At 44.6% G+C, this 22,791-nt stretch overlaps 1 protein-coding gene across 2 annotated transcripts in view; it reads right to left on the bottom strand.

The window, feature by feature from the left end:
• The window catches only part of mov10l1 (Mov10 like RISC complex RNA helicase 1), a 60,605-nt gene that overhangs the window by 26,302 nt on the left and 11,512 nt on the right, over positions 1–22,791 (bottom strand). For both annotated transcript variants that reach the window (XM_048179812.1, XM_048179814.1), the window contains exons 5-8: positions 13,540–13,727; positions 7,117–7,257; positions 5,467–5,745; positions 381–578 (exon numbers count right to left, since the gene is read on the bottom strand). In XM_048179812.1, the coding sequence (XP_048035769.1) occupies positions 381–578; positions 5,467–5,745; positions 7,117–7,257; positions 13,540–13,727 (806 nt within the window). The remainder of the gene's footprint in view (positions 1–380; positions 579–5,466; positions 5,746–7,116; positions 7,258–13,539; positions 13,728–22,791) is intronic.

Here is a 22,791-nt window from a genome sequence, read left to right as displayed (position 1 = left end):
TATATATATATATATATATATATATATATATATATATATATATATATTATCTTTATTTGCAACAGTTATGTTAACAGCAATAATAAGTCACTTTTGTCGTAAGAACAGCTAGCTGGTGGGCACTGTGCTGTGTTGTCATGGGAACATCACAGGTGAAGATAATGAAGAAATTACATTGTCTTTCATTGCTCCCTTCAACAAGTGCATTCCAAACGGCTACATAATGGCACGCAACTGCCCTTTTCCCTCCAAAGTCCCCAATTTAAGGGTTCTGCCCTTCGAAGGGAGTAGGGCATAGGTATGCTCCTTTCAGTTTGGAATTTGCCCACAATCAGTGATGTTTTAGATGAGATCAGCATGTGTCAGGTAATCAGCCTCACCTGATGGGAGCCGGAGGAGCCGTAATCGTGAGCACCTGGACGGGCTGCTGCTGCAGTGGCAGTGCAGTATAAGCAGTGTAGGGGACACTGGGTTTGAGCAGACTCTCCTCCGCGCTGCTCACCGACACCTCCAGACGCCTCGCAATGGTGAAAGAGGAGAAGTGCAGGAGCAGCAGTTCAGCAGAGCGACCCAGAGTCCTACAGCAAACACATTAAAAAACCTTACCATGTGTTCAAACCAGAAAGATGTTTGCCAGAGAGAAGCAACCATTGGCCTGCACAGACCAGGGTTATTATAGTCAACTAAATTAAAAAAACCCAACATTTTCTTTACTTGAAATAAAAAAATTATTCTATTTCAGCTAGTTTTTCATTTTCATTTTAGTTTAACTTGATACATTAAACTAACCAAACCTAAAACTAAAATTAAATTTAATAAAAACTATATATAATATAGACATAAAAAAAATAAAAATGACAAATCCAACTTTCTTTAGTGTGTAATGTTGCTGACAAATGTTGCATTTTTGTCAGAGACTCAGGATATGAAATGTCTATAGAAGAGTATTCAAAACACCAAAACAGAAACTCAACACAAAAACAAACCCTGTACACATCTCTCAGTTTGAAGTGTTTGTCAAAGGAAAGCGTCACATGCTGTTGTGACAAATGACAAGACAGCATCTCCTCATAAGGATTGTCACAGACACGTCAGGTTCCACCTCACTCCCTTACCCACGCACTCAATCACCAGCTTACTAATTACCGCCACCTGAAGATCATCAGCACCATCATTACCGCCAGCACTTAAGCCCCACACTCACACACACTCACTGTCCGGTCTCGTTTGCACTACAGCTCATTGTATGCTTACCTCAAGGACTCCAAACGCTATACTTACCTGCCTCCATCGTCTCCATCGTCTCCATTGTTCCTCATGTTCCTACCTGCCTGTGTGTGTGAGTGTCCCAGTCATCCGTCTCCAGCATCTGCTTCCATCTTCACCAGCAATACAACAAAAGGACAGTATTACCTTCTCATTCCTCTCCAAGAACTGCATTCGCATCATTCACTTACCTGTTGCTCTGCTGATTACGACAATAAACTACCATTACTGCTTTTATCTCTGCCTCCGGTGTCTCTGTCATAACATAAGACCGGACCATAACAGCATCGATCAGCATGAGCCTCACCGATCCATTCCAGGAGCTCGTGGACACACTGCGCTGAGCACTCACCCCACAACCACCATCACCATCACCGTCACCCACCGCCGCTGCCGCTTCCGCACCCACAGTCACCACTTCTCCTGTGTTTACCGCCAGTCCCATGGCCAAACCGGCACCCTACTCAGGATCGGCGGAGGACTGCAGCGGATTCCTCCTTCAATGCGAGTTGGTCCTGGAGATGCAACCGCACCTCTACCCCACCGACACGGCTAAAATCGCGTTCATAATTTCCCAACTGCAAGGTAAGGCCCTTCAATGGGCGGATTCACTCTGGACTCAGAGAGGCTCAGTTGTAAAGTCAATGCCACGTCCATCGAAAGTCCTGTTGAGAAGCGCTCTGTGGATGTTCCACCCGACTACGCCTCCTTCAGTGATGTCTTCTGCCCGCAACGCGCCTCCAAGCTACCTCCACACCGGCCATGGGACTGTGGCATCTATCTGTTACCGGGTGAGCCAGTGCCCAGGGGAAGCATCTACCCCCTGTCAGTACCAGAGGAGAAGGCCATGGAGGAATACATCAAAGAGGCCCTTAACCAAGGATACATCCGCCCGTCTACTTCCCCTGCTGCTTCAAGCTTTTTCTTCGTGGCAAAGAAGGACGGAGGCTTGCGGCCATGCATTGACTACCACGCACTCAACAAGATAACCGTCAAATTCCGGTATCCACTTCCCCTCGTCCCAGCGGCCCTGGAACATCTCCGTGGTGCCACTGTGTTCACCAAGCTGGACCTCCGCAGCACGTACAACCTCATCCGGATACGCGAGGGGGACGAGTGGAAGACCGCCTTCGTCATGTCCACCAGCCATTATGAATATCTGGTAATGCCGTATGGCCTGGTCAACGCCCCCTCCGTATTCCAGGATTTCATCCACAAGGTGCTCCGGGAGTTTCTCCACAAGTTCGTGCTGGCGTATATTGACGACATCCTCATCTACTCCCGGAGCTTGGCCGAACATCGCCACCACGTTGCGGAGGTCCTCCAACGCTTACGGCAATTCCATCTGTTCCTCAAAGCAGAGAAGTGCTCTTTCCACCAGCCCTCTGTCCACTTCCTGGGTTACGTAATTGATCACAGTGGCATCCGGATGGACGAGGGGAAGGTTTCTGCTATCCAAACCTGGCCAACTCCAACCACCATAAAAGAACTCCAACGTTTCCTCGGATTCTCCAACTTCTATCGCCGTTTAATCAAGAACTACAGTACCATCGTCAGCCCACTCACCAACCTGTTACGTAAGCAGCCCAAGTCTCTGTCCTGGTCCCAACCTGCCACCAACGCATTTGAGACCCTCAAGAAGGCCTTCACCACCGCTCCCCTCCTCGTCCACCCTAACCCGGACTCCACCACCGGAGTGGGAGCGGTCCTGTCGCAGCAGCAGGGGACACCAAGTAGACTCCATCCATGTGCCGCCTTCTCCCGCAAGCTCAACCCGGCGGAGGTCAACTATGACATCGGTGACCGTGAGCTCCTGGCAGTCAAACTTGCCCTGGAAGAATGGAGGCATTGGTTGGAGGGGGCTAACCATCCCTTCCAAGTTCTCACTGATCATAAAAACCTTGAGTATCTGAAGGCTGCTAAAAGACTCAACCCTCGCCAAGCTCGCTGGGCCATGTTCTTTTCACGGTTCAATTTCTCCATATCCTATCGTCCAGGATCCAAGAATATAAAAGCTGATGCTCTGTCTCGTCTCCATGCTCCAGAAGAAAAAAATGAAACTCCAGAAACTATCCTGCCTGAATCAATCTTCGTGAGCCCTATCCAGTGGTCGGAAGAGACCTTACCCTCCTCCAATGCCTCCTCACGTACTCCGCCGGGTTGCCCCCAAGGCTTGCAGTACATCACACGGGCACAACGCACTCCACTCCTGCACAACGTTCACTCTTCACTTGGCACTGGCCACCCGGGGGTCAATGAGACCCTCTCGCTGCTCAAACAACGCTTCTGGTGGCCCAACATGGCCAACGACGTCAGGAGGTACGTGCAGGGCTGCAGGGAGTGTGCCATCTCCAAGAGCCCACGCCATCTTCCCACCGGCAAGCTCAATCCTCTGCCTGTTCCTGAGAGACCCTGGTCACACCTGGGAGTGGACTTCGTCACCTATCTCCCCGAGTCTGATGGTCACACGTGCATCCTGGTAGTTGTAGACCGCTTCTCCAAAGCCTGCCGTTTGATTCCCCTGGGAGGTCTACCTACTGCCATGACTACTGCAGAACTAATGTTCAACCATGTCTTTCGTCATTATGGAATCCCCGAAGACATAGTCTCTGACAGAGGGCCCCAATTTATCTCCCGTGTCTGGAAGGCGTTCTTCTCCCTCCTGGGTGTGACCGTCAGCCTGTCGGCCGGATACCATCCTCAGTCGAACGGGCAGACGGAACGGAAGATCCAGGAGATAGGCCGCTTCCTGCGTACCTTCTGTCACGGCCACCAGGACTCCTGGAACCAGTACCTGGGTTGGGCCGAGTATGCACAAAACTCCCTCCGACAAGCCACAACTGGACTGACACCTTTTCAGTGCGTACTTGGTTACCAACCCCCACTGTTCCCCTGGGACAGGGAACCCTCCAACGTTCCGGCAGTCGACTACTGGTTCCAGGAGAGCGAGAGGGTTTGGGACTCAGCACACCACCAACTGCAGAGAGCCCTGCGCAGACGCAAGATGACAGCCGACCTTCGGCGCTCCGACGCCCCTACCTACCAACCGGGGCAGAAGGTCTGGCTGTCCACCAGAGACATCAGGATGCGTCTGCCCTGCAAGAAGCTGAGTCCCCGCTTCATTGGCCCGTTCGCCATCCTTCGACAGATCAACCCAGTCACGTATCGCCTCCAACTCCCTGCACAATACAAGTGTCACAGACACGTCAGGTTCCACCTCACTCCCTTACCCACGCACTCAATCACCAGCTTACTAATCACCGCCACCTGAAGATCATCAGCACCATCATTACCGCCAGCACTTAACCCCCACACTCACACACACTCACTGTCTGGTCTCGTTTGCACTATAGCTCATTGTATGCTTACCTCAAGGACTCCAAACGCTATACTTACCTGCCTCCATCGTCTCCAGTGTTCCTCGTGTTCCTACCTGCCTGTGTGTGTGTGAGTGTCCCAGTCATCCATCTCCAGCATCTGCTTCCATCTTCACCTGCAATACAACAAAAGGACAGTATTACCTTTTCATTTCTCTCCAAGAACTGCATTCTCATCATTCACTTACCTGTTGCTCTGCTGATTACGACAATAAACTACCATTACTGCTTTTATCTCTGCCTCCGGTGTCTCTGTCATAACAAGGATAAGTACATGCATTCTCAGCGAGACAGAGATGCAGCATAGATGCTTAGACATGTCACATCCTTGATATTGGAAACGCAGACTTTAAAATCTAGAACGTTCTATACGTTTTACTTTTCTTAACGTCTCAGGAAATGAAGGCAAGACACTGCCCCACACACAAGATACCTCGTAAATGCAAAGAAAGTTAGTTGTTCAGTGGGTAAATATTAAATAAATTTAAAAGTGGGTAAATATTAAATAAATATATTACTAAATATTTCTGAGCCCAAAAAATATACAAGTAGCGCTGCATTATATAGGTGATATGTAAAATACAGAAACTTTACCTCAGATGACTTGAATAAATCTATTTGGAAATAATTATAAAAAATAATGGTGTGATTTTGCATCTGCATAGAAAATAAAAAAAGCTGAAAAATGACTTTTCGCAACAATCCAATTTTGCCCCAATGATGTATGATGTGATAATCTCACTAAGCTATATTGTGATTTTGATTTTATTCCAATATATCATATGCAGTAACAAGTGAATAAATGCATTAAAAAAAACCTTACTTGGCCTGACAGCTGAGGGTCACAGACACCTTCTCTCCAGGTTCAATCTCCAGGTTTCTCTCCAGCATCCGCACGGCTTGGTTCTCCACAGAACCTTCACCGTCCTCTACCTCCCCATCTGTCCTGCTTTCATCAGCGCACCGGTTCAAGATGCAGGAGGCACGCATGTCTTGAGTTTTGCCATTGTTGAGAGACACAGAACTGAGACAGAACTGCTGGCCCGAGTCCCATCCTGCAAACTCACAGCACTTCAGGCTGTGACTCTCTGAGCCAGTGTTTCTGTTTTAAATCAACACAGAAAGAGAATGAATCAACAGATGCATCAGAAATCAAAACGCATGAAATTGTTACAACGCAATCCTGCTATTTCTGTCACATTCCTATAATAAATCCATTCAAGTGCTAAAGAAACAGCAGACCTAGTAATGAAATGTCATCACCTACTCACCTGCATGTCTTTTTAATTGAAAATGATAGAAGTTAAGCAAAATGCCATTGCTCTCATATCCGTTTTAATAATTTGGTGCAACGCAATCAGTCACACCACACACAACAACACACAATGTCAATTCCGTTTTCCCAGGCTTAGGACATTGGTCATACAGGCTACTTTTAATGGGATTTTTTTTAACTGTATGGACAAAAGCAGCTCAGACACTAAACATTTCCTTTCGTTTTCCACAAAGGAAGTCATACAGGTTTGGAACTAGTGCTGTGCGATATGTATCTTCTACGATAATATGGTAATGATCTTTTAACGCAGTGGAAGCAGACACTATCGAGTGTGCCACTCACTTTGTCTTGAAAATCCTTGTAGAACAATATCACATGAGCAATTGTGCTGACCCAGAATAATCCGCACAATTGCAAATGTGATATTGATTTTATAAAACAGTATACTAAACTGCTACTGAACTGCACTCGCTCCTGGCGGAACACAGACAGGCATAGTAGCCACAGAATATGTCAAAATGCCCGCCTTGGTGAATATGCACGTAAAAAAATTCAATGTAAGCACTGCGAGTTGACACTCACTCACGAAGAGGATTTATGTGACTCGGTGGTAACAACAAAATCCCTGAACAATTAATTTCATATTGCAACTTATTTATTGTCTGTTGCATATTAGTTAGTTTTTAGTTGTCTATGGACATAATAAATGTACTATTACTGAAACGTTATTGAAAAAAAAAAAAAAAAAAAAAAAAAAAAAAAAACGTTGCTGCTTTAGATGCAGCTTCTGTGCCGTTTCTGCAGTGCAAAAATGGATTTTGTTGATTCTGATATCATTTATTTGATAACAGTCTGTAGTGTCTCGATATTTTAATTGAATGTACTGATTAAATGAAAATTTATGTAAGGTGGCAAATATCATCTCTTAATGGAAAAGTTCCATTAACTGATGACTGCACAGAATATGAACCGGCCAAGATCCCAGCTTAAAACATACTTGGCAAAATACTGACTAATTATTGCTATCGACAAAAAACCCCTGAATTGACAAAACAGCAGAAAATATCAATATTTTTGGTCAATGTCACACACTTATTTGGAACGACATGAGGGTGAATAAATTACAGGATTTTCATTCTAACTAAAACTAACTAACTCTAAGTCAGTGATATTTAAGTTGTGCATGTGTGAACTCACCGGATCCAGATCAGCAGCTCTTTGCAGGTTCCTACTAAGAGAGACCCAAAATGGGTTTCCTGGCTGACCTGAAGCCCACCTTTATTCTCCAGCAAACTGTGAATGTCTGCATCTGACATATTCAGCTCGGAAGGGTTTGGACTATTAGAAACACAAAGAGGGAAGATGACAAAGAAGATGTGAGTGGGAAAAAGTCATGACTGTGATACAGTGAATAAACAAATGTTTTGACCTAGTCATGACTATGACATTTTGGTTTAAAATTAACTGTCCTACAAAGAGTTAATGATTTAATAAACAATTTAATTGTCTTTGTTTCCTTCTCTTATGAACCAAAACAAATATTGCACAAGGTAGAATTTGCTATTTTAAAGTGATGTACGGAAATTTATTATTATTATTATTAGGGCCCAAGCGAAAATTCGCGCAGGGCCCTCTTGTTCTTCTAAGGATTATTATTAGGGCCCAAGCGAAAATTCGCGCAGGGCCCTCTTGTTCTTCTAAGGATTATTATTATTTTTTTTTTTTTTTTTTTTTTTTTTTTTTTTTCCGTCTTCCGGGGCTTTTTGGGGGCCTTAACATGCTCAAAAACTCTTGAAAATTGGCACACACATTGGAATCCGCGGCCATTAGGACGCCGGAGAGGCTGGTACCCGGGCGTGGCAGGGGGGCTCGACAGCGCCCCCTTGAAAAAAGTCTGAAAATTTGGTCCATATATTAAACACGCTTGCACGTATTAGTATGAAACTCAGTACACATATAGACCTCATCGGGCCGAACAACTTTCGTGCTCTAAGTTAAACACCACGCCAACAGGAAGTCAGCTATTAAGGGTTGTTTGAAAAACGCATGCTCTGGAATTTGATATACTCCTCCTAGACGATTAATCCGATCGCCACCAAACTCGGTCAGCATGAAGTCAAGACACTGATGATTAAAAATTGCCAGGGGATTTTTGATATCTCGAACGGTTTGGCCGTGGCGAGGCAACGAATTTATGGCGAGAAAAAGGAAACAGGAAATGTGTTATAACGTCTGCATACATATATTGATCTTTATGAAACTTCACGAGTGTGTTCGTTATAGGAGTCTGATCACATGGATGTGACTATTGTGAGTCAAAGTTATAGCGCCACCAACTGGCAGCAGGAAGTGTATCACTTTTTGAAATGTTTTGAGATCACCCTCTTATTTTTACCTGATTTGCTTCAAACTTCATCAGTGTAATGTCAATACACAGCAGATGTAGACCTATGACAGGATTTTTGATATTTGAAATATTGTTGCCATGGCAACAGGTCAAACTGTAATAATATTCTTGAGTGTTTTTGAGGCTCTTAACATGCTTCAAATTGCATGAAACTCGACACACACATCAATATTGTCAACCAGTAGACATGGACAAAGCCATAGAAATGGGCGTGGTGGAGGGGCTCAGTAGCGCCACCTTTTGACAAAAGTGGGGGGGTTAGTTTTTCCTACAATCACCAAACTCGGTACACATATTGTTCTCATCAAGCCGGACAATTTTCTAATTTACATTCATTAGCTCCGACCAACAGGAAGTCAGCTATTTTGGTTTGAATGTTAATTTTTTGAAAAAACAGGCTATGAATTTTATACTACTGCTCCTACAGGGTTTATCCAATTTACACCAAACTTTTTTTAACTTGTTGCTAACACATTGAAGTTGTTTAATTGCAAACGGATTTTGGATATCTCAAACGGTTTGGCCGTGGCGAGGCAACGAATTTATGGCAAGAAAAGGGAAACAAAGTGTTATAACTTCTGCATACATTAATTGATTTTGATGAAACTTCGGCTTAGTCTTCGTTGTACAAGGCTGATCACATGGATGTGACTATTGTGATTCAAAGTAATAGCGCCACCAACTGGAAGCAGAAAATGTGTCACTTTCAGCATACATTGAGATCACCCTCTTATTTTTACCTGATTTGCTTCAAAATTCATCAGAATAATGTTAAACTTGGCACATGTAATCCTTTGAAAATGGGCAGGGAGGAGGGGCTCTATAGTGGCACCTTGTAGTGCAGTAAATGTGGAGTGAATTTGACATAGTCCTTTGATGTTTAACCGTTTTAAGTGCCTATTGCCCGCTGTGCACAGTTGCCCTGAAGCCACCGGGGTGGCGGTGCCACCGGGCTTGGGCCCGCCATCGCTGCTCGCAGCTATATTTATTTTTTTTTTTTATTTTTTTTATTTTTTTTCCGTCTTCCGGGGCTTTTTGGGGGCCTTAACATGCTCAAAAACTCTTGAAAATTGGCACACACATTGGAATCCGCGGCCATTAGGACGCCGGAGAGGCTGGTACCCGGGCGTGGCAGGGGGGCTCGACAGCGCCCCCTTGAAAAAAGTCTGAAAATTTGGTCCATATATTAAACACGCTTGCACGTATTAGTATGAAACTCAGTACACATATAGACCTCATCGGGCCGAACAACTTTCGTGCTCTAAGTTAAACACCACGCCAACAGGAAGTCAGCTATTAAGGGTTGTTTGAAAAACGCATGCTCTGGAATTTGATATACTCCTCCTAGACGATTAATCCGATCGCCACCAAACTCGGTCAGCATGAAGTCAAGACACTGATGATTAAAAATTGCCAGGGGATTTTTGATATCTCGAACGGTTTGGCCGTGGCGAGGCAACGAATTTATGGCGAGAAAAAGGAAACAGGAAATGTGTTATAACGTCTGCATACATATATTGATCTTTATGAAACTTCACGAGTGTGTTCGTTATAGGAGTCTGATCACATGGATGTGACTATTGTGAGTCAAAGTTATAGCGCCACCAACTGGCAGCAGGAAGTGTATCACTTTTTGAAATGTTTTGAGATCACCCTCTTATTTTTACCTGATTTGCTTCAAACTTCATCAGTGTAATGTCAATACACAGCAGATGTAGACCTATGACAGGATTTTTGATATTTGAAATATTGTTGCCATGGCAACAGGTCAAACTGTAATAATATTCTTGAGTGTTTTTGAGGCTCTTAACATGCTTCAAATTGCATGAAACTCGACACACACATCAATATTGTCAACCAGTAGACATGGACAAAGCCATAGAAATGGGCGTGGTGGAGGGGCTCAGTAGCGCCACCTTTTGACAAAAGTGGGGGGGTTAGTTTTTCCTACAATCACCAAACTCGGTACACATATTGTTCTCATCAAGCCGGACAATTTTCTAATTTACATTCATTAGCTCCGACCAACAGGAAGTCAGCTATTTTGGTTTGAATGTTAATTTTTTGAAAAAACAGGCTATGAATTTTATACTACTGCTCCTACAGGGTTTATCCAATTTACACCAAACTTTTTTTAACTTGTTGCTAACACATTGAAGTTGTTTAATTGCAAACGGATTTTGGATATCTCAAACGGTTTGGCCGTGGCGAGGCAACGAATTTATGGCAAGAAAAGGGAAACAAAGTGTTATAACTTCTGCATACATTAATTGATTTTGATGAAACTTCGGCTTAGTCTTCGTTGTACAAGGCTGATCACATGGATGTGACTATTGTGATTCAAAGTAATAGCGCCACCAACTGGAAGCAGAAAATGTGTCACTTTCAGCATACATTGAGATCACCCTCTTATTTTTACCTGATTTGCTTCAAAATTCATCAGAATAATGTTAAAACTTGGCACATGTAATCCTTTGAAAATGGGCAGGAGGAGGGGCTCTATAGTGGCACCTTGTAGTGCAGTAAATGTGGAGTGAATTTGACATAGTCCTTTGATGTTTAACCGTTTTAAGTGCCTATTGCCCGCTGTGCACAGTTGCCCTGAAGCCACCGGGGTGGCGGTGCCACCGGGCTTGGGCCCGCCATCGCTGCTCGCAGCTATATTTATTATTATTTTACCAAAGCCAAAATTAAAGTATGGATAATTACATATTACAGGGTAAAGGGGTAACTGATCTCTATAAGTCATGTACTCAGCTGATAATTAAACTTTTCTATGACTAGTTTGTTTTATAACTTATAACATGCTATTTCATGTATTCTGAAATATTTACACTGTTAAAGAGTTGGATTCTCATACTAAACATGGCCAAAGTTTCAAAACACGAGTTGGACGTATGACGGAGTATTTCTGTGCCAAAAATATTCTTCCAAATCCTCATAAATTTCGCTGTCTTTTTTCGAGTATGTGCCTGTGACATCAGAAAGGTCGGAATTGTACGGGCACTTCTCCCGGAAGAGCGCACGCGCAGACATCAACCAGAGCAGGAGAGCAAGAGCATGCCCATCAATGCGCGTTCGGATTTACTGAAGTCGTCGACAGCGCTACACGGGTCACAGGACTTCACGAAATCAACAATGTCACCAAAGAAGTGTGTTTTTGGTTGTGAGGGAAAGATAACCTTACTTCCCAAAGAACCCAGCGTTAAGTGGAGCTGAGAGTTTTGTGCTCACACATTACATTGACATGAGCTTGGTATTTGTTATTAAAATAGCCATAGAAACAGATAGTTGCAAATCACTTTTTTATTGGTTAAAATGAACGGAGAATATCTCGTTTTCCGTGGCTGCTCGAGCCCTCAGGATCGGCACTTATGGTTTTATAAACAAGGCCCAGTTCTGGATTTGCAGATCATTTCTGGATTCTGGATTTACAGATCATTTGAAACTGAAAGATGGAGTGGTCACAGCAATAATGATCCCAGTCATGAGTCAGAACCACAAGTGGTGAGTAAAACTGCTTCAAATGTCTGTTTTGTTGTCAATAGGCACCTAAGTGCATATAATGTAAACAACACGAACGTAGTGAATTCATACTTCATTATTCATCAATCACTACACGCTATATTCGTTATAGTGATTCAAAAGTTATCCAGGGATAATGCGATGGTGTATTGTGTGTTTAAATACATTTGTTTAGCTGACCATTGATAGCTTGCAGATGATCGCTACGCAAAAGCTAAAGTGTGTTCGTCACTCTTTAGCCCCCTATCTTTATAAATATGATAGAACTAAAGACTTTTTAGAGATATGAAGGATGCACTACTACTCTATAGGTACTCAAGATTAACATGAGATTGGCAGAAACTGTGTGATACCCCCCCTTTAAAGGTTTGATTTAAGAACTAATCATAAATGATGCTGTTTATGATTAATAACACTGAACAAAATTATAATCGCAACACTTTGTTTTTGCCTCCATTTTTCATGAGCTGAACTCATGACTTTTTCTATGTACACAAAAGGCCTATTTCTCTCAAATATTGTTCACAAATCTGTCTAAATCTGTGTTAGTGAGCACTTCTCCTTTGCCAAGATAATCCACCCACCTCACAGGTGTGGCATATCAAGATGCTGATTAGACAGCATGAATATTGCACAGGTGTGCCTTAGGCTGGCCACAATAAAAAGGCAGTTTTAATTTTGACCTTCAACCGTCTGGAGGCCATTGAAGTCCACTATAAGAAGAATAATCCTGGAATGTTTTCATCAAAAACCTTAATTTCTTTTCGACTGAAGAAAGAAAGACATGAACATCTTGGATGACATGGGGGTGAGTAAATTATCAGGAAAAGTTTATTTAAAAGTGAACTAATCCTTTAAACTTTATTTGCCACAACCAAGACTTATAAAGCATATGTAATGCGCATAAACGTACCAAGATATTTTTCAACAGTGATATTTTTCAAAACAATTTCACACATATAATGGCGGGAATGCTGAAAATTATTTTAATATGCAAAACTGTTACCCACTCATAGCAGTGGCTGTTTACCTCCAAGTCTTGAATGCAGCATGTGTTCAAAAGAGAGAGACAAAAACAGGATTGAAAATAGCCTATTACTTCCATTTTTTTTTAATGTAAAAATCTTGATAAAATTATAATTGGACCTCAGAGAACATTATAAAATAAAAATAAAATAAAAATGAATTTCATGACCCCTTTAAATTTTGTCACAATTTGAATTAGTGATACTTAAGTAAAATAATCCCAATTAGTTTTTCAGCCATTTTGACAGCCAAATTAAGAGGACAAAATATGTATAAAACGTCTCATGTGAGTGACAGGTTGCCCCTCCCTCAAGTCAGAGAAGGGATGTCGTTGCAAGAGGGAGGGGAAGTTATTTTGATTAACAATTATGAGGGACATGAATTTGAAGAAAAATAATGATGTGCACAGATAAATAATTTATAATAAACACTGCAATATTTTGATTTCATGGTGAGAGGGCTCAGAGACCAATGTGGAGTTGCACACTCCCATTCTGGAAAAGCATTATTTCTAAAGCATTTCTATATTATATTACTAAACTCAAATTCTGTGACTGGGCAGCAAAATGCATCTGAAATTCGGCAGTTTTCTTGACTAAATCTAGTTAGGTGCAAATTTAATCATGCAGGTCTCCTCATGAAGGAGCGAGGGAAGGTGTCACCTGTGCTGAACGGGCGTCATGCAGAGAGCTCTCCAGCTGTACAGTGACTGACTGCTCTCCAGCACCACCACATTCACCACGTCACCGCGAGCAGGTCTGAAGCCTGGTGGCACGATCAGAGACTCCAGGCTGAAGAACACGCTGTCTTCCACAACACCACTGTTGCCTTGTGTTCTCGTCACACTGACCTGAGAAACAGACAGCAAGAGAGTCCTGAGGAAATCACACCTGACACGTGCTTTAAAATGAAATGTTCAATACAAATAAAAATAACTTGACTTATCAAAATTAAAATCCCATTCTCATGTGATGAGCTCCGGTTTCTGCATTTTTTTTGTCAAGTCACCATTTTCATCGCACTTTATACAATATGGATCGTTTCAAAACAGCTTCACAGTAATAAACCGGAAAATCAATAATGCAAACTTAAAAATATGAAATAAATTCAAATTCTGCTGTAAAGCAATAGTGTCATTATTAAGAAATTAAGAAACAAATTCAATTTCAGCTATAAAGCAGCTTGACAGAAGACAATAGTTTCATTATTCATCGCAACTCAATTCAGGTTTTGCTCTCATCCTATAGAGTCAGTGTAGTCAAATCTATGATATTACTATATATTAAGTGTCCTTTAAACCCCAAAGGCAAGTTTGTCATGGTTACCATAGTATTTGACTTATTGATTTCCCAGCACTGACATTTTACAAAATAAGTCTTGTGATCCAGACTAATTCACTCCAAATTTCCAAGAACCGTGGCTTTGATAAGACAGGTGCATTTTGAATCCACTTATTGGTTCCGGTGTGTGCACATTTTAATGTGATTTTAAATGGAGATGCACTGATGTATTGGAACATTTTTGGTCAATTTACAACCATCGGCATATCGGCTACAACAGGAAAAAGGCCGATATAACAAACTGTACAAGCTGTACAATGTCTGTTGCATAATCCATATTAATCCATTATCTAATATTCCTACTGTGCTGCTGTCTGCGTTTTAATGTTAATCAAACACACACACAAAAAAAATGGCTCACTATTTTTGACTAAATAACTTTTGTAACTTTCATAAGTTTGTAACTTTCTTTTTCTTTTGTTCTTTGATTACAAATAATGAGACAGACAGCAGCAGGTTTATTAGCCTGCTGTCACTTTAAGACCTACAGTGGTGCTCAGAATTATTGGCACCCTTAGTAAATATGATCAAAGATGGCTGTAAAAATAAATCTGCATTGTTTATCCTTTTGATCTTTAATTCATAAACTTAGCAAAAATCTAACCTTTCATTGAAGAAAAAGAATTGAAAGTAGGGGGAAAGTCACATTATGAAATAAATTTATATAGTTTTATCCAAAACACATTGGCCACAATTATTGGCACCCTTTTATTCAATAGTTTTTGCAACCTCCTTTTGCCAAGAAAACAGTTCTGAGTCATCTTCTATAATGCCTGATGAGTTTGGAGAACACCTGACAAGAGATCAGAGACCATTCCTTCATGCAGAATCTCTCCAGATCCTTCAGATTCCCAGCTCCATGTTGGTGCTTCTTCTCTTCAGTTCACTTCACTCATTTTCTTTAGGGTTCAGGTCAGGGAACTGGGAAGACCATGGCAGAAGCTTTATTTTGTGCTCAGTGACATTTTTGTGTTGGTTTTGATGTTTGTTTTGGATCATTGTCCTGATGGAAGATCCAACCATGGCTCATTATAGGATTTCTAGCAGAAGCGGTCAGGTTTTGATTTTTTATCTGTTGATATTTGGTAGAATCCATGATCCCATATATCTGAACAAGATGTCCAGGACTTCCAGCAGAAAAATAGGCCCACAACATTAAAGATCCAGCAGTATAATTAACCGTGGACATGGGGCACTTTTTATCCATATGTGCACCAAACCCATCTGGTGGGTTTGCTGCCAAAAAGCTCTTTTTTTTTTTTTTAAAGTTTCATCTGACCATAGCCGGTCCCATTTGAAGTTCCAAACATGTCTGACAACTGAATATACTGGAGATTGTTTCTGGATGAGAGCAGAGGATTTTTCTTGAAAACCTCCTGAACAACTTGTGGGGATGTAGGTGCTGTTTGATTTTTTTTTTTTTTTTTTTTAATCGCTTTGTAACGATTTGTACAGTTATTAATCAATTTTAAATGGTGGAATATGAATATAATAATTCACAAAGCTTTATGAATTATTATGCACATACCGACCCAAGGGGGAATTAACCATATATGGCCATATGACCATATATATCCCCTTTGATGTCCTAAGAGCAAGGAAATTGGGCCTCCTGTTTTACCTCGGAGGGTAACAAAGGTGTCAAGTGGGCTCATCTTTTGCAGACCGGTCGGAGCCGAGCTGAGATTTTACAACCCAGTCCAGCATGCTAAAAGCGTTCTGAACATTCCAAAGTTTATTGACTATCCTCATACATGTGCATATGCTACAGAGCCCCCTTCGGCCAACGAAGATCCTGTGCGGACTTCGTTGAACGGTAACCAAGTTCGATGGCACATGGATCCGGATGGTCACGCAGCAGGTGGTTCCTACTGGTCCTTGAGGAAGGGCAGATAGGCACTTGTCCGTGGACTCTTGCATCCCTTTGGTCCCTTTGGATAGGATGAAGGCCAGGCCCAGGGCGAGTGCGTACTTGATTGCTATGGAGAGGCAAAGGACTGTGTTGGCAGCAGTCCAAGCTTGGGCTCTAGGTGAGCTGGTCAGGACAGGCAGTTGTGAGAGTGCTTGGAGGGCTGCATCGATGGAAGTACTGTCACTTAGCTGGGACCCCCCTTTGTCAATCCTCAGTTCCAGTCCTGGATCTAAGGTGTGATGGTGATTCCTGGAGGAGGATGGGATTTCCAGTTATGACTGGTCCTCTTTGCTTGAGAGACAGTACACTGCCAGATTGCTGCGGTGAAGGATGGAACCCAGGGGTACCTGGATCCACTTATTTGGGTTTGGCAGGCCGACATGAGTGGCGGTGTTGTGCTGATCGTAGGTTAGGGTGGCAGCATGAGTGGGGGTGTGGACGAGCAGTCGATCACCCACAATCTCGGCTTGTGTTCCGATGACTGGGGTGCGAGGCTTGGCCTCGGCAGGGCAGCATGTGCCGCTGGTCATGGGCTGCAACCGGCCCATTCCTTCAGTGTGGTTTCTGAGGATGAGCTGGTTTGGGCAGAAGTACTGAAAGCCTTTGGTGAAACTACACCTGCAAAAGTGGGGAGCCAGGCACAGCCGTGGGTTGCTGTTGTGGTAGGCTACCACATCTGAGGTGTGTTTCTTGGCATGGGTGTTACATTGCCACCACCTGACATTGACCTTGTCCTTGGGTCTGGAGATGTTATCTTGTTCACCGCTGGGTAGATTGAGAAGGACGGCCACCTCATTCTGCTCGGGGTCGACACGCAGTAGGATGGCAGCACCCAGGGAGTCAGTGAGGTGGGCTGGAACAGTCTTGGTGGGTCTGCCAGTAGCAAAGTCCAGCACAGTTTGTGTTGGATACTGAAGAATCCTATTCATAGCCACTCTGTCCATAGAGAAGCTAACTTCTCGCAGCAGGTCTGTCATCAGAGCTATGACCAGCTGATTTTGGGCAAAGTCATTTTGGAAGACTGTAAACAGTTGCTTCATTGAGTTCACCGTTTGGATCAGCAGGAAACTGTGAGTACAGAGAACCACCACAATACCTTTCCGGGATTTGCAGGTGGTTTGCAGGGTTTGGCTCTGTGTTGCGAGTTGTTCTCTCAGTTGTAGGCGGAGCTTGTTGAGATGCTGATGAGTGGAGTAGGTTGTGATGAGACTCGAGTCTCCTGGTTGGTAAAGGTGCAATGGCAGTGTCACCTGCCATGCCGTCAGTAGTTCCACGGGGAACACCTGAGTTGACTCCTGTATGGAGATAGCCATGAGCATCAGAGGAAGTTCTACAGTCAAGTCTTTCTGGTTGACTGACCATGGAAACGTGACTCCTCTGTGTTGCAGTGGAGCTCTGTAATTTGCGTTTGCAGTCTGGACTTGACAGCAAACTTGACATCCTCTGGCGTGCTCTGCCACATCTTGCTGCATGCTGGGCCAGTACGCCACTTGTTTTAATGTCTCGTCCGTGGTTCTGGTACCATGGTGTTTGGCACATGGTGTGTCGTGGGTGTATATCAGTTCACCCCCCTTTTGGCCCTGCGGCAGTACAAGATTTGGCGCTGTGAGGACATCAGGGACATACTTTAGAAAGTTCATTCCCACACGCAGCATGTGGCTGGTCTCATGTAGTCGTTTGTGGCCAGGGGCCGTCGTGGGACCAGGTGCCGTGAACGGGAGGTTGGAGGGGTTGGAGGGGTATGAGTGGCGGTGCAAACCAGTTTGTATGGAAGTGTTGGAAATTTTAGTTGATAGTGGCAGTGGCAGTAAAGCGGGATCTGTTGCAGGAACAGGACGCTGGCTGCGGGTTGTTGCTGCCACACTAAGGGTGGGCGACTGGGGTGGGTGTGACCATAGCTTGTTATGCAGGGTGCCAGTCTTGGCAAGGGCATTAGTTTGGTCGTTCACGCCTTTGTCACGCCCTGGTTGCTTTAAGCGTCTTTTCACCTTATCCCCGTAAGCGACCGTGTTGTGTGTTTGGGTGATGTCATCACGTGTCTGGAACAGGTGTTGATGTTTCACCTGCTTGTTGCATTCAGTCTTGAAACCAGTTTTTTTCCAGCCCAGAAGATGGCATGTGAGACAAGGTCTGGTATAGTGTGAGTCTGTGCACATGAGTTCTCTGATGTTATGGGCTGAGGAGACGTGGAGGGTTTTGAGGGTAGCTGCTGCTTCACCATACTGACATGAGTGGGGACCCCACCTGCTGTTCTGTGGTTGGCAGGGTTGGTTTCTTAACCATCGTACCCCTGCATTTGCCTGTGGGATGCCCTCATGGATATAGAAACAAGGCATTCCTTGGCACGCATTCTCTTTGAGGTACCTGTGACAGGTTGGTTGCTGTTGTTGGGGTACCTTTATCTTAAGTGTTAACGCTGGTGTGCTGTTATAGCAGTTTTGGCAGGCAGCTGAATCTCCGCTCCGTGCAGACTTGTGCTTTCTGGCACGTCGTGGCAGTGGCACTTGCTGTTTTGACTTCCTTAAGTCGATGGTGGGTCGCCACTTGCTGTCTGGTTTGACAATGGACCAGATGGAGACTGAGTAGGTGCTGTTGCATGGGCAGCTAACACCTTTTTCTTCCATGAAACAAATAGTTTCCTGCACTGGTTCATGTGAGGAAGTAGGACCATTGTACTGTCTGATGCAGGTGGGAGGAGTGTTTGGGTGTGTGGAAACACCCATTGTATGAAAGTTAGTGAGGCCACAGTCTAAAGAGTCTTTGGCGAACGACACTCTGGATTCGTTCAGGAACTGTTGAAATTTTTGACAGTCTGCATCATTCTTTGGGACATTTGCATCTTTCTGAATCTGTTGGCCTTTAGACTCAAACCTGGGGAATGGCTCCTCTGTTGTGGTGTTAGCTGTCAGGTTGGCTGTCAGAGGTGCAGCGCTTTCCTGAGTTTCACAGGCAGGCTGGTTAGCGACTGTGGGTACAGCTAGGTGTTGGTCCTCCATCAGCTCCGTTCTGCACACCTGTTCTGTGGGTACCAGTTTGATGGAAGTGATGGAGATGCTCTTGAAGGATGCTGTGAAACTTTTGTCAAAGCTTCCTTCTGGGACCATTGCAGCTGGTATTAAGTTAATGACTGTTAACCTGGGTTCAAAGTCATGGGAGCCGTGGTCCATTATCCATTCTAGATGGTAGACTTTGGGAATGCTGATGTCTGTGACCATGCATTCGTTGAGCCAACTGTGAACTACACAGGGTGACACTTCAGTTAGCGGTGTGGCTTTTAGAGTGAGTCCAAGTTCCACGCTTTCAGGTGAAAGTGTAAAGGAGCCCAGCGTGGGTTTTAGGGTTTGACTACCTTGTATGTGGAGCCAAACCGCACCCCCTTTGGTGTAAGGTGGTATTACAGTTTCCTGTGTGTGGAGCAAAACAGCACCCCCTTTGGTGTAAGGTGGTACTACAGTTTCCTGTATGTGGATCAGGATGCAGACTTCTTGGACAGTCTGGGCTGACAGGAAGTTGGCAGTGTTGGCAGGAACAACAGGGAGCTGTACAGTCATTGGGGCCCACACTAACTCCTTAGCATTGTCAATATGAACTTTAGTGTGCATCTGGAGGTCTGGAAGGACCAGGAAGTGATGAGTTAGATGCCTGTTGTTCCACTTCAAGTTCAAAACGCGGATGTCCTTGGCAGTCGTCGTGGTTGACAGACGAAAGTCCAATGGGAAGCGTGTTCGCATGTTGACAAATGGGAGGTCCAGTGTTCCTTCAATGAGAGCACTTAACAGCGTGTGGCTGAAGGCTGAGTTGTCTGCCCACAGTGTGGGGATAATGTCTGTTGTAGTTACATCATTTAGCTGTGAGTCTGTCATGATCTTGGAGCAGAGGAAGTTAAAGTCTATGGTCAGTTGAAGTGCGCCGGGTAGCGAACTTGAACTGTGCTCGGAGACAGGGTTCCCGCGGCTAGCTGTGAGATTTCCCGCGACCTCTGTGACCTGACCGTCTGGCTCAAGTGGTCTGGGTGACTGGGAAGGCAGAAGTTCACACCCTTGAGCCCAGATTTTCAGCGGTCTGGCGTTCAATAAGGGCTCAAAACAGTCTAGCAGGTCTTTGTGGATGAAACAGGGAAACGTGTCCATTTACGCTACGCACACAGGAGGTACCAGGCTCACTCGACCAATGGTGTGGTGCATGGGAGCTGTGTGTCCAAGGTGGACCTCATTTGGACTGTGTGACTGCACATTCAGCTCACATCTTTGTGACTTGAGAGTCTGATTTTGTCTTTCAGCTTCATTTCTCAGTCTTTCAAAAAGGTAAGGACAGGTTTCTGGGCAGTGATCGGAGACTGTGTAACTGGTTTGATTTTCTACAGTCTTTTCAGGAGCAGTGTTCTGCTTAGAGTGAGCTTCATCGACCAAGTTTTGCAGCTGCTGAGTAGACATACTGCGTGAGCAGGCCAAGGCTGCCAGATGATCACTCACCGCAGGGTGCAGCTCTCGGAGAAACAGAGTTTTGAAGATGAAATCTTCCTCCATTGCTGGCTGGTTACGTGCTCCGTAGTACCCTCTTTGCATTCGGCTGTAGCAAGTGTATGGGTTTTTCAGTCTGCCCCGTTTTAGGTCCATGGCAGCAGGGAGCCCTTGATCTGATGCAGGGTCAGAAAGCTTTTGGATCAGAGCCTGTCGCAGGTGCTGGCAGTTGAATGTGACAGCTGCTGGCAAAGTTTCTTGGCCGCTGGACGTTTTGGGCAGTGGACTTTTAACCCCATTTGGAATTAGGGCTTCTTGACTGGTTAGGGGAAACTCTGTGATGCGTGTTTCCCCTCCCATGCCACTTTTCAGTTCTCTGTAACCAGTGTCAAGTTCATGTCTCTTTGTTGTTTCGGAGCCATAACTCCTTTCTGGGCCTGTTTGAGATGATTTTCACAGGCCATGGCTTTGGTGTATCTGTCTTTCAGCTTAGTCTCTGCTTTGGCTAGGGGATAGGGCTGGGCGATATATCGCATGCGATTGTCATGCGCATTTCGTCAGTAAAGCCGGTTCCCTGATTACCGCTAAATCGCCATCACCTGCTTTCAAATGGAGCGGCATTTAATAGACAGAACCGCAGATCACTGAAAAGCTACGCAATATCACGTTCATTATCGAAGGCGATTCATCTGCGGTAATGAACGCGATATTGCGTCGCTTGACAGTGAACTACGGCTCTGTCTATTAAATGCCGCTCCATTTGAAAGCAGGTGATGGTGATTTAGCGGCAATCAGGGAACCGACTTTACTGACGAAATGCGCGTGACAATCGCATGCGATATATCGCCCAGCCCTACTAGGGGAGCTTCGCTGTGTTGGAGTTTTCCAGTCAGTTCTTCCCTGGATACCTTTTCCAACAGTTCTCTACGCTCCACCTTCAGGTGGAGCTCTGCAAGGGCTTTTTGAAGTCTTTGCAGCTCCTCCTGCAGCTCAGGTTTAGATTCATCCGCTGTCCAACGCTGGTCCTGGATCTCGACGAGTCGCTGATCGTGGTGATGTTGAGTCTGGGCCTGATTCCTCCGGGCATCCTCCGCCTGGAGATTGTGGGCGATGGCTCGGATGACTTTCGCCCATTCTTTGTAGCTCGGCGTCGGACCGTGGGACATCAGTCGATTCAGGTTGTCGTCCAGCTGCTCGTTGCTTAGGTGCTGGGGATTCACAGTGTCGTTGGGCAGGAGCGTGCTGGTCAGGGAGCCCAACCAGGTCTTGAGTCGGTCCCCGTGGGTACTGGGGCTGGCTGCTCTGAACACGTTAGCTTGCTGTCGGCGAGAGAAAGACAGCACAAACAGAACCAACGCAAGCACGCGCAGAACTAACGACTTATAATAATGCATGATTATATAATTCTTTGGTTTGATTCCGTTAACTGGTGCAGACAGTTAGTGGAATGTAGGCTAGACACTTATTTGTCGATAGCCAAAAGGACCACGTGGGTCAATTTGTGTTGGTGAGTGCCGGATTTAAACAAAGAATTTGACAGGCGGTAGCTCTAAGAGTCCTTTGATGACTCTCGCTGCTTGGTCGTCTATCTATTACTCAGTTTTCCGTGATGGCTCTCACAGGCTCTGCTTTTACGTGAACTGAAAGAAACAAACACAGTAGAAAAGCAAAACAGAACAGAACAGAACAGGGTGGATGTGGTTAAATGAGAAAATAGAGCAGTAAACAAATAGAAAGGAATAACAATAGAATAGAAATAAAATAAAACAAAACAGAAGGGCTAGAGGGGAGAAGTGAAACTTAAACTTCCTATCACAGCGGGGTCTATGACGGTGTCAGGCGAGTGCACTGTTGCGTCATAACACCTAGAGGGATGGTATGGCTTCGGAGTATAAGGGTTGGCCCGCACCTGAATAATCGAAGAATATGTAATATTCTGTGGCTTTCAATTAGGTGAAGTGACTGGATGTCACTAATTTAGGCCTGGGTGAATCGTGGGTGCTCAGATAAGAACTCAATGGCAGGCAACCTTTCCTAGACTTTCAAACACTCGACTGCGGTGTCCGCGGCCACCTGTCCCCTTTGTACCACGGTGCAACCTCTCAAACAGGGAACATCAGCACAATTGCGCACTTCGGTAAGGTATTTGCGCCAACGGCCAGATTGACCGGTCAAAATTGAGTTTTCCCTGAACTCAGAGTC

Source organism: Megalobrama amblycephala, unplaced genomic scaffold, assembly GCF_018812025.1.
Source record: "Megalobrama amblycephala isolate DHTTF-2021 unplaced genomic scaffold, ASM1881202v1 scaffold370, whole genome shotgun sequence".
Lineage (NCBI taxonomy): Eukaryota > Metazoa > Chordata > Actinopteri > Cypriniformes > Xenocyprididae > Megalobrama > Megalobrama amblycephala.
Note: the sequence above shows the minus strand (reverse complement) of the source record. Positions and strands in the feature narration are given on the sequence as shown.